This window comes from Accipiter gentilis, chromosome 8 (assembly GCF_929443795.1).
Source record: "Accipiter gentilis chromosome 8, bAccGen1.1, whole genome shotgun sequence".
Lineage (NCBI taxonomy): Eukaryota > Metazoa > Chordata > Aves > Accipitriformes > Accipitridae > Astur > Astur gentilis.
Window position 1 is genome coordinate 4,190,061 of NC_064887.1, and position 12,540 is coordinate 4,202,600.

Below are 12,540 nucleotides of genomic sequence, written 5' to 3' on the forward strand. Positions count from 1 at the left end.
CGTGTCATTAAACGCGTCTTGATTTTATCTTGCTAATCTAACGGCACTGATGTGTACCGAAGCCCGCGGGGAAGGACGAACGACTCCCCGGGGCCCTTCGCACCGGCCCGAGAGCCAACGTGCCGGCTTGCCGTGACACCGGGACGGCACTCGGACCGGGGAGGGTGGATATTAAGGACCCGCAGGAGACACCGAGACCTCCTCAGGAGGAACCGATGGATGGATAAGCTCAGGATACCGGCTCCCGCGCCTCGGCGTGGGTCTGCGCGCACCGCGGCGGCGCGGGGACCACCGGCAACGTACGCCTCTGCGCTTCGCTCTAGGCAAAACTCAACCGCGCAGCTCTCCATTTTGCACTCGCACGTGAGCGTCTGGCACACAAAATGGAGGCCCTCGTGTATTTTACAGACAGCGGCTACAAATCCGGCCCGACCCCACCGGCGTTACGGGGGCCGCGTCCTCCTCCGCCGCGCCGATGCCACGCGCCGGGCCGAGCTCACGCGCCCACAGCCGTTCCCTGGGTGGGGACGTGGAGCCACGCTAGCGAGAAATGCTTCCGAAAAATAAGAGAAATACACCGTTAGCTCTTTGAAATTAATTACGCTGTGACGAGGGGATCGGCCAGGGCGCTGCCCTTGCAATTGGGCGTAAAATGCTGCAACGCCCCAAAGAACTTGCCGGGATAAAACTGCCCCACACGTCACGGGTGCCGTGACCCATGTGCTGATCCCAGCTGGGCTTTTTGGTGGCTATCGTAACGCAGGTGATAATTAACAATAACCAAAGATGAAACGAATGAAGAGCATCCGATGAACGGGCAAACCAAAGCGATTAAAATGAATTTGAGTCCACCGACAACTCTTATCTACCGAGAGCCCTCACTGTCGTAAGGAAACCTTCGGGGTCGGCTGCTGTTAGGAGGCTAAAATAATTTGCCCTGAATTTACAGCCTGTAATTTAATCAGCAGCTCCAGCCCTTGCCTGTGCAGAAAGGGAGCGGGGGCAGAGCCAGACCCCCGGCTCCCAACGAGGATGCCCCGAAAGCCGATGCCCCAAAAGCCGTTCCCGCCGGGGACGGTCCCCAAGCCCCGGAGGGTCCAACTCTGGGACACGTGTGGCAAAGCCCATGCTTTTGGGGAGGGGTTGAGGGTTTATGGAGCGGCGGGCTGGGGTTTGTTTGCTGGCTGCGAAAGCCTCGGCCGGTGCCTGAACCCGAAGCATCGAGGGGAGGAGGAGGAGGAGCTGCGAAGAAGCTCAAGGCACGGAAAGCGAGGGATGCCCTTTCCTTTACATCCGAATGGGGAGAAAATACATAATTGTAATAATAAATAATGGGTTTTATGAACAATTAGGATTCCACTGTCTCTTTGAAGGGTTTGAAAAGCTGACACGATGTTTTGGGTTCTCCAGATTCAGCTTTGAGGCCTCAACCAAGAGAAACATTCAGCCCCGCTGTGTACAGCAGTGACCACAACAAAGATTGTGGTTTCTCCCACACTCGCCTTAAATAGATCTAAATTAGTGCTATTCATCATTGGGTGGAAAAGAAGGGAAATATAAAAGTGCAGTCGCTTGTAGACAAGCCAGCAGCGTTGGGCAACTTTCTTACCATTCAAAGGCTTCTCCCGCTTCTGCACCTCGAAGCGGGCCGGGGCAGGGAGGTACGGAAATAACGCGCCCTTATACCGGCCGAACCCATCACCTGGAAAACATCCTGGGCATATGAAATGCGTCTTTATCCCGTGTTTATTTGTTGTTGCTGTTGTTGTTGTTGGAGAAAGGGGAAAGCTAAACCACATGACTGAACTCCTGCCAGGGGTTCGTGATAGAGCAGACCGTCCCAAGTGCCGCACCAGTTAGTATCGGAATTATCACGGATACTCACCGGCTCAGTTACAACCGCACGGGGAGAGCAGTTGTCCCACCTAAATCCTGCTTCTGTCAGCTACTGCCCTGCTCACTGAAAGCGCTCGGTCCCCCTCCCCAAAGCAGAGAGCGTCGATGGATGGAGATATCTTTCTGCACCAGGCGGGGTGTGTAGATCGCCGCGTTTCGTGCACGCCCGTGATAGGTGGGTGTGTGAAATTTGGGGTGTCGAGGAGCTGTAGCTGTCATCTCCCCACCTCTCCCGGCTGAGACACAGACCCAGGCTCCCACCACTGACTTTTTAGGGGCACCTTTTATAAGGCTCAAGCAATGCAAAATCTGCCTTCTCCTGGTATTCCTCGAGGGCAGAAATACCGCGCGATGTCTTCATTTCACTTTTTTCTTTAAGGCTACAGATGTCTCACTGTGGCAAAAATTAATGGAGAAAAAAACCCAAACCCTACAAGCCCCCGAACGTTAAAATCTCAGCTGAACACTGAACTGCTCAGGTTCCCCTGGGTGTGCGCAGGGAGCCCTGTACGGGGAAAGCGTGTGAAGTACCTGCCGCAAAGCTGGCTGAGTATTTTTTGGTAAGGGTAAACGTAACCTGTCTGTAGAAATGCGTAGGGACTATCAACATCGCAAACAAAACTTTAAGGACCGTTTTGGATGTACGCTGGAACAGCCACGGGCTGGAAGTAGGTTTTCGAAAGCCTCATGTATGGGGGGAATGTCACGGATGCTTTAGAAGTCTTCAGGTACACGTAAAAACGACATATATATTACATATTCTCTACACAGAACAACCACCATTTGAAATGTGCCCCTTTTTAACTACCATTATGAGCTGTCTAAAGAGCATTTTGGTTGAAACTTGGGAGGAAAGGAGGAAAAAAAAAAAAAAAAAAAAAGCCCACTGATCTTACACCTGCTCTTTAGCAGTGGGAAGTGGGTTCTCAATCTGTTAACATGACCATCTGGCCAATCTGCATATCACGGCTATCTAGATTACTGTACGATGGAATGACAATAACGTAGCCAAAACAAAAGTAAAATGCATCAAAACCTAACAGTAGCTCAGCCCTTTTGATTTTAAATTAAATAATAAATGTGGTATCACAGCAAAGCGAGAAAGTCAGCTAAATAATTAAAAATGAGCCTTCGCTACGGCATAATTAAGTAAACAATATGGTGTGTGTTTCTATAGGAGCCGGCAATAGTTTCCACCATCGAAGGCTCCACTTTTGCAAAGCAGCTATCAGGAGTTCCAAGACGCTGCGACAGCTCTTTTGGTGATGTACAGTATTGTCAGGACACCTCTCACATCCCTGCAACACGCCGAACCGGCTGCGGCTATTAACAGGATTAATGCAGCAACAATCAATACCAATTGTGCTAAAAGATTACGGCGCAAAGCCTTATGTACCTTTCGGACTCCCCGATACCTCCATGGGTACTTTGGCTATCTGCAGGCGTTTTCTGCCTTAACCCATCTTTGGGTTGTTCCCATCGATGCCTCTTTGCGGCCGTCCAAGTCGAAATCTTTTAAATTCGCCGATGGGAAGGTAAAATGGGTCTGCTTAAAGTTCAAGGTCACGTGCTATATGCTATTGCCCAGGCAATTAGCCATAGAGCGTATTTAGACGCTAAGTAAATTTTCACAGTCGCAGAAATCAGGCTGACTTCTTGCATCTTCGCTGGCTTTTACTCTAAACGTGAACAGAAAAAATGAGCTGGTGTAAATAAAACCCTGTCCCCAGATTTTTCTTAAATTTGGGATTTTTAAACGTCCTTCTGAAAGATTAAAAGATTTCCTCTGCCACAAATACCTCGCTAGCTTAATTCTCGCCCAAAGCGCATAATGATGGCCGTCCGAAAAAATAAACCGGGCATTGCAGCATCGCCTCCTGGCCTGCCATCCAGCTTCGTCCACTGGCGAAGTCTCTAAAAACTGTGGCCTCTCACTAAATTTAACTACTTCCATTGCGAATCTATTCTCCAATCTGATCACATTAGCAGAAGGAACTCCAAAGCAGTAAAAAACTCCAGAAAGTTCTCGGTTGAGTGCCTACTAATGAACAAAGGTTAACTTTATCTAAAAGGTCAAATGCCTGGTGGCTAAGGTTGTGACCTTAACAACTTAAATTGTGACCTTGCCACGTGCCTAGTATATTGTAGATTCTGATACAGATCATCTGGTAAAGGACCGGTCATAAATTAGCTTTACTGTTCGACTCCCACAAAGAAAACGGTTTGCCACAATGGTTTCCAACTTGTCATTTGATACAAGCGCAGAATAAGTGAAAACTAAAAAGCGAACCCAAGTTCAGGGTATGAAAATGCCGCCTGCTTTTAGTTAAGCAGATTAGAAACTGCAAACTGAGAGCAATACTCTAGATTTCAATACGCTTTTTGGTCAACCTCTAATTCACAAAACACCGATCTTCCTTTCCTTTTTTTTTTTTCTTTTTCTTTTTTTTAAACGAAAATGACATGTAGTTTGCCTATTTGCATATTTTTGTTTTCTCTTTCTAGCCAGTTCTTAAAGAGAATAATTGATTTCAGTAGCTTTGTAAGAAGCACTATTTAAATCTGTGCACATGTGTTCCCTTACAGATGATAGTGCCTACTGAAGAAAAAGCGTGGATTCAAAGCAATAATTATCATACATGTTTAGAAGGAAAGGGACATCTCACTGCCGAAGTCATCTCGAATAAGGGCATCTTGGAAGAGAATACTCGCCCTCAAAAAAAGGCGACGAAGAGTGGGAAAAAAAACCCCAAGAAAAAGAGAAGCGAGCACTATGGGTGAAAAGGTCACAATGGTTTTGGCACGTATCTTCAAGCACGTTTCGGAGTCTGTGCCTCCTGCCAATACTGGCAACTTCTCAAAACTTTTAAGGAGGTAAAAACATTGTTTAGTGTTTACAAATCTTCTGTACTATAGCAGATGCTTGTCAAATCCGCTATATGTAAGTTGACCAGCCTACCTAATATTTGCGCTGGCAACTTCCTCCTTATAAATAAGCGGTCCATACATTTGGGGAGCGAGGCCTGATGGAGTTTGAGACAAAGGACCCTTAATATTTTTTTTCTTTTGTAATTTTCCTGTTGCGCACCCGGCACAAGCTGCCATTACTGCGGGTCTGCGGGAACCAATGGCTGTCAACTTGGCCAATGTTCAGGTGTAACAAAGACTGCTGGGATACATCGGAGGGGGAAAAAAAAAAAAAAAAAAAAAGGGAAAAAAGGGGGGGAAAAAAAAAAAGGTAGCCTATACGCGAGGCTTTTGGTACGTATCTGTGAAGCGATATAGACGGCGACCACGCTGTCCTACCTCCTAAAAATCAGTTTGTCCCCCTCCCCGGTGAGGTTTAGCAGGGAATACACCAGCACACGCTACTGCATTAAGAGCACAATGCGATGCGTGCAATCAGCAAACAACGGCCGAAAACACGAAGCGGTGCGGTCTGTTCGAGCGTGTTACTGCTTACACAAAACCGCAAATCTAACCCAAAAAAACGAGCCTAAGCCTCGCGCTAAGTTTCCGCAGCAAATGTCTAGTCCAAAGAACAATTAGTGCAATTGCTGCCTGTTGACGATGAAGGCAGAAATAAATAAGAGTTCGCTATCAAGGCTACTGTTTGCCAACAGGGTGCTGATAAGATGGTATATTCCTAATCGCAATATCGAACTTTTATAATGTCTATTGCCCGAGTCTTGTAACAGGGAGAGGATCCCTTCGAGCTGCCCGGAGTACTTGCACCCCGGGTTTGGTCCTTCTCTCCCCATCCTACATTTTTGTGACCCTACAGGCAGGCTAAACCAAGACCGTTGGTTTCTATTAACAGTTCTTGCGCTCCACAGAAGCCTGCTTTTCCCTTAGGAAACACAACACGGACCGGTATTCGCCGGCACCACGCTATATATAAATCTAAATAATAAAAAACTGCATGCCGTGCAGCAGTACATAGCGGTTTTCAGCCGTGGATATCGAGGCACTTTAAGCGCATCACCCCGCTCCGAGGTGCGGAGGAGGAAACCGAGGCAGACAAAAGGGATGCGGGACCCCGGTCTCCTGGGGGCCAGCGATGGAAGGGGAGAGGACCCGCAACACCCCAGTCCCCATCTCCCTTCGATTAGCCATTAATTGGCAATCCTTCCTTCACCCTGCCCCATCATAAATCGCAGAGTAAATAAATAATTTTCCACAATATTTGCCTACCTCCCCTTTGCCATAAACGTGCAATATGATTTACCGCACCAAAGCGCAAAGTAAATTTTGCAGCTTATCTGTAGGAAATACCACGAGGATACTCGGAAGTTATTTCCGAACGGGGATCATACCCGTAAATCACAGCGGCGACACTGCCTATCGCAACAACCGCTGCAGGGACTCGGCGCAGAAAAACTTTGGGGTAGCCAAAACTTTCTGCGAGACCCTCCGCCAGAAGCTGGCATTGGAAACGCAGGCTCCCAGCGCTGTGATTTGCTCAGTTTTCTTACTGATAACGTATTTATGGAGAAGCGGTTGCTACTAATACGATTCCTCTCCCTTCTGCTCCTCTTTTTTTCCAGCCTGCCCAGCCCCTCAACTTGCAACTCAGGCTGAAACCCAGGGGGACCTATGCATACCATACGTGAAAACCGGGGCCTAGCACTTCACACGCGCACATTTTTCTGCAATATAGTCACTCAGGAGAACTACAATAGCATATTATTTTATCCAGTCAACATACTACACATCCTCTGAGCACACCGAGTCGCTCCGCGGGCAGGGTGTACTTTGCGCTGGAGTCAGAGAGCCCAAGATTTTAATCTCACGCAAAAACATCTCAGCCCCCCCGCCGCCCCCCCCGCCCCGCTCCCCGCCCCAATAACCACAATATTATCAAACCAGGAATTTGTTTCACGACCTGCTCGGCTTCTAGGTGCATAAACTGTGATATTTGGGGGGGGGTTAAATGCCTCTTTTTTCCCCACAGGATTAGCCGGGGGTTTGTTTCGTGGCTCCTCAGACCCGATGACTAGGTGTGCTGTCGAAGGACCATCTCCTCCTTTCCCTCCGAGCCCAATCCTGCGGGATTTACGCTCCCCATCCCGTCCCCGTGGGGTGAGGATACCTGGTACTCCTGACCCACGGGCCTCGGGCACCTCTAGCCCTCTTAGACTACTTTGTGCATAGCATATACAAACTTTATTTAAAAAAATTAGTAACAATTAAAATCTCTCTGCTTTCCCCCAACATCAGGATAAAGGAAGCCGCATCCAGCTGCGATCCCTCCTAGGACAACAGTTAGGATAACACCTGTGAAGGATGCCCGAAATGCCGTTAACCCTGGGAAAACGAGAGCAGCTTTTACGCGGCTGCACCTTAAAAGCCCACGGGGGAAAAAAAAAAAAAAAAAAAATAAAATAAAATAAAATAAATAAAGCGGGTGAGTTTTGGCACTCTCCTCGCTGCCCCGGGAGGGCAATAACCGGCGTCCCCTGCTCCCTCCCCGGCTCATGCAGCCGCTGCCGGGGCACGGCACCCGGCACGCAGATAAACCGAAAAGTTGGAGAAGGTGGTATAGAAAGGCACTTACCTGCTGCGTGCACAAAGTATGCCAAATATAAATCGAGTTCCTTAACAGAAACTCCTATATGGTGGGGCTGTACGCACAGCCCGGGGTTAGAGCACTGTGGGGACTTTACAAGGCGCTCGCCATCAGTACTTTCGAGCGGAATACCTTTAAATAAAATCACCATAACAAGGTCCAACCTCCAGACCTTATCTGCCTGGCGAAGGCAGTCAATTCTTCTCATCTTGCCCTTCTGGTCTGGATTGGAAAGAACGCAACACGGAGGCTTTTTTCCTGTGACTGTGAGAACAAAATCCTCCCGAAATTCAGGCCTGATATCTTTCCGGAGCTTTGCCAGAAGTCTGGATGCCCATTTTTGCTTTACCTCGGGTTTTTCACTTAGCAGTTCGTCCTTCACGGCTCTCTCTTCCTCTTTTGACATGCGTTTTTCATGTTTTTTGAAGTATTTTCTTTTTCGGGCTTGCAGGTTGAACCACGTGTACGCAAACGCTCGGACGTGAGGCAGAAGTGCTTCGATGAAGGGATGAAATTCATCCTGAAAAAGTTACAGAGAAGGGTCGGTGTCACCGAAACCATCAACAAAAAGCCTCCAGAAACGGGGCTTTCGCGAGGCGCGAAGGCTCGCCGGGACGGCGACCATTGGGAGGGTGCTTATACGTTTTTTGGGCCGCGGGACTCGTACCCCTCGCCGACGGACCCCGACCCCGCCGCGTCCCCGCTTCACCTCGCGCCCACCCAAAACCCCTGCTCACCCCCACACACCCCCCGCCGAAAAACGGGGTCCAGCTTCAAACAAGCACCCGGGCAGAGACGGTGCAACCATGGGGCCCTTTCCCCCCATCCCCAAATCTCTTTAAAAAAAAAAAAAAAAAAAAAACAAAAAACAGAAAACCAACCCCCCAAAAAAGGCAGAACGAGTTAAAAGCTAAAAACCCCGCTGCGAGTCCACTTGCGGAGCGCGTATCTCCCTTTGCTCTCTCCCTGACCCCGCTGCTTGCGGTGTAGCCAGCGTATGCCCGCCAATTTGGCAAATCCTAAACATTTGGATGCCAATCAATGTTTGTATGGGGAAGTCTAAAGTATAGTAAAACTTTCCCTAAGATATATTTGGAAATAGCAGCAGGCAGTATAGTAAAATGCCAATATAGCTGCACATAGAAATACAATGAAGGGTGGTTTTCTCTCCGTTTCCTCAACGGTGAAGGGAGTAGAAAGTAACGCGGCCGATTTATCCCGCGCGCGCAACAATAACTAACACTAAAATCCTAGAAAAAGCAAGTCTCGCGTTTGGGTTTTTTTTTTTAAAAAAAAAAGTTTTGTTTATATTTAGTCAAAAAGAAAAAATTTAAATCTGCTATCCGGGCACATTAGGACAAGGCAAACTCTGAGCCTTCCTGCAAAATAATAAGAAACAGGGAAAACTGAAAAATGCGGTAACAGAAAACCTTAGCACGACTTGTGCAAATACGCAGAGAATTATTAATTTTTTTTCTTTACATATTGTGTGGTGTTTTCATACATTTAAAAAGAAATGCCCTACTTGGAAAGTTAGTTTGGCCATCCAGAGACACTGCTCGCTTTGTGTAACGATGAGTTAAAGATCCCCCTTCTTCCTTGGCACAAAAATAATGGCTATTAAAATTATGCTGACAATTGAAAAAAACCGCAAGAAAGACACCCCCCCCCCCCAATTTTGTTTAAAAAACAAACAAAGAAAAAATCCGCAAAAAGTACTACATAAATCAGCCAGAGAGATCAAAACATATTATATTATAATATACTGGGGCCACGCTTTTTGTTTTTCTCTGAATAAACGAACCGAACTCCAGGCTGCACATAAAACCTATATAGCCTGTGGGGGCCTGATCCAGCCCCGCGTGCTGGGGACGTCCCTGCTTCCAGGGGCCGAGTTCCTCCTTTTCACAGGATTGGGCCCTCTAGGAGGGAAAAATAAAGTAATTTGTGCAACATTTCCCCCAGCGTGGTAAAAGCCACCCGCTGCCTACCCTTGCGAGGCGACATTGGGGATTTTTCAGATTAACTAACTTTTTTTTTTTTTTTTTTTTTTAATTATCCCAGGGAGTACATTTCCTATCCAAATCATTTCAGGTCGCGCAAATATTGTTATTAAAACAGACATCTTACTTCCTTTCAGCACCTTATTTTAACTTGCATTTTCTTTTCAAAAATTATGAAAAATTGAGAAATCAATAGTAGAAACATCTATCAGCAAAATGCTGTCGTAATTCAAGACCTTCTGCTGACTTCCCAAAAGCTTTCCTTGCACTTATTCTGAGTGGCCCCTGAACTGTAAATACTGAAGTCTATAGGTAATACCACAGCATTTCTTTTTATTTTAAACACAGGTTGTTAAAAACTACCCAAAACGGCACAATATATTTCATTATAGCACAGCAGAGCGGCAGTAATCACATGTACTATGAATGATTATTAAAATATAAGCAGGTAAAATCAAATAAATCACTCCAATGATTGGCACATTCCTCCTCCACACACACCCCCCCCCCCCCCCCCCCCCCCGGAAAAGATCATAGTTTCAAATTTCAATAAAGTTTTTTTTAAAAAAAATAATAATAAAAAAAAGATTGCTGCGAGTTTGCAGTCGGCAGATTCAAAAAGTGAGAGGAGGCACAATCCCAGCACATGGAGCTGCTCTCACCCACCAGAAACAGCTCTCTCACGGAGGGTGGGGGGAAAGAAAAAAAAAAAATAAATAAGGAAAATATAAAAACGACAGGTCCCTACGAGCTATTAAAAATAATAAACCCTCTTTTCGGATCCCTCCTGTCCTTCACCTTCTCCACTCAGGGAGAGTCAAGGAAAAAAGGCCTTTTGTCAAGTGGAAGTTTATCTGCGAAGGTACACACAGCACAGGCTCCACAGACCCACAATGAGCCAGGGGAGCGCTTCAAGCGTTCCTAGTTTTCTAAACACGTCTTGGTACATCCTGAAATATTTTTAACTTTTCTGCTTTAAGCAGCGCTTTGTCCCATGCCTGATCTCATGTGCTCGGGACTTTTTTGGCTCGACGCTGGATGCTATCCAAGAGAGAGTCGCTTTAACCTGCGCTAAAGCCGATTTCGACGATGTGAACCTGAAAGGGGAGGTAAAAACAACACCCGAAAAAAAAAAATAAAAACCCCAAACCCACTTTAAAAGACTTCAGGGGGAGGAGGGGGGAGGAGAGAAAAAAAAAAAAAAAAAAAAAAAAAAGGTGCTTTTTGGTCTAAAGTCAGGGGCCATGGCTGAAGTAAATGAAAAGCCCCGCTGCTCGGCGCGCGAGGTGTGCACGTCCCTATTAGGCTCCAATGTGTCTTTTCAAAATGGTGTACGAGGAGAAAAGGTTAATGACTCATAAACAGACCAACTTTCAAACTGTCTTGGTAAACACGCCGCTCCGGAAAATCGCACCGCTTCAATCTCGGCGGCGAGGTATTAGCAAAGTCGAATTGGAAATAAAAGCATTCAGGACTGATCAAACAAAATTGGGCTGGAAGCAGGGATGGGGATGGGGGGGGGGGGGGGGGGGAGCAGTTTCTGCACAATAATATTATTTATTTTGGTGTTGTTATAGCTGCTGGCCCCCCCCCCCCTCAAAAAAAAAAAAAAAAAAGTTTTGGAAATGGGTCAGTGCAAGCGTGCTAACAGATGTGTAGACTTGTCTGCAGCCTCGCTGCAAAATATCAAGATTTTAAGTAACTGGTGGAAAAGGAGCTGATCTTTGCCTTTTCCCAAGTTAGCTTTAAGGGAAACTTTCAAAGTATTTGATAAAGCGGTTTGCTTTCCCGCCTCAGCGTGTGATGGGTCACCTAAAAATAAAAGGCACCGGAAAGCTGGGAAAGCGAGAATAAAAAGTAAGTTTTTTTTCATTGCACTCACTCTCCAAAGTTTGAGGATACAGCTCTTCCGAGAACAGCCCGTTTCTAAGCAGCACCTAAAATTTGGGCCGCACAATTCTGTATTGCTTATACGGAAATTCTCCTCTGCTTCTTCACAGAAAGGTGTAAAAAAAAACCCCACAAAAACCCAACAAAAAAACCCCTGTGACAAAAGAGCCCCCAAACCCAGCCCAAAGGCGCCCGCAATAATGTAACACTGCAAAGGAGTCTTTTGAAACAATATATTTCTGCTGATCTTTTTGAAATTAAGCCAGCTACAGCGACCCTTGTTAATATTTTTACCAATCCATTTGCTTGTAAATCTATTAGGAGATGTGCATATGTTCCCCAACTATTTCCTAGATCTTCAGCAGATACGTAAATGGAACGATGTTTAGATTTTTCCTGACAGATGAGACAAAATGCTCGTGCCATTTCAGTTCCAGTGCTTGGATAAAGACGCTCATAACTAGGATTTCTGTTTGTTTTCCTTCTCTAACCCACTTTCGAAAGCTTCCCTTTAAATCTGCATCAAAACTTCACAGCAAAAAAAAAAAAAAAAAAAAAAGAAAGGAAAAAAAAAAATCTCCGTTCCAAAACTCTTATCAATATAAGCTCCTGAAATGAAAAATAGGAAATTGCTTGCAATTGCTAAGGGCTCACCCCCTTTTTCTACAGAAAATTACAGAATCACCTAACTGATCCTTCGGAGGGAAGAGTTTGTCAGGAGGCCTCTAATCCTCGTATTACTTTTCCAAACGTGCAACAAGAATGCGAGATTTTCACAACTGAGTAAAAGCCCAGTGCCTGGCTTTTGGCTTTTTTTTTTTTTTTGTTTTTTTTTTTTAATTAAAAAAAAAAAAGAAAAAAGGCAGGACGACACACACACACACACACACACACACGACGACCGGGACAGGGAGCAACCGGCCCATGGATTTATTTTCTCTCCTTAACGTACAACTGGGCCTACTAAACCCGAGTAGCTACACGTGCAGATGCAAAGCGATGCGCTACGTTGCCGGCCCTACGAGGAGCGTTATCGCTTGTCCCTCCTGCAAAAGCAGAACCGACCAAAACCCCAGGTTGGTGGTTTTTTTTATTAATTTTTTTTTTTTTTTTTTTTTTCCCCAGAGTTGAATTCAAGGCACAAACTTTGGCCAGGCAGAACGCTGAGTTGCATCCCGCGTC

General features: G+C 46.3%; 1 protein-coding gene across 9 annotated transcripts in view; it reads right to left on the reverse strand.

The window, feature by feature from the left end:
• NFIA (nuclear factor I A) overlaps window positions 1-7,982 on the reverse strand; it is a 251,359-nt gene extending 243,377 nt beyond the window's left edge. For all 9 annotated transcript variants that reach the window (XM_049807204.1, XM_049807202.1, XM_049807203.1 and 6 more), the window contains exon 1: window positions 7,454-7,982. In XM_049807204.1, coding sequence (XP_049663161.1) covers window positions 7,454-7,871 — 418 coding nt within the window. In that variant the 5' untranslated portion in view covers window positions 7,872-7,982. The remainder of the gene's footprint in view (window positions 1-7,453) is intronic.
• Between the last annotated feature and the right edge of the window lie 4,558 nt (window positions 7,983-12,540).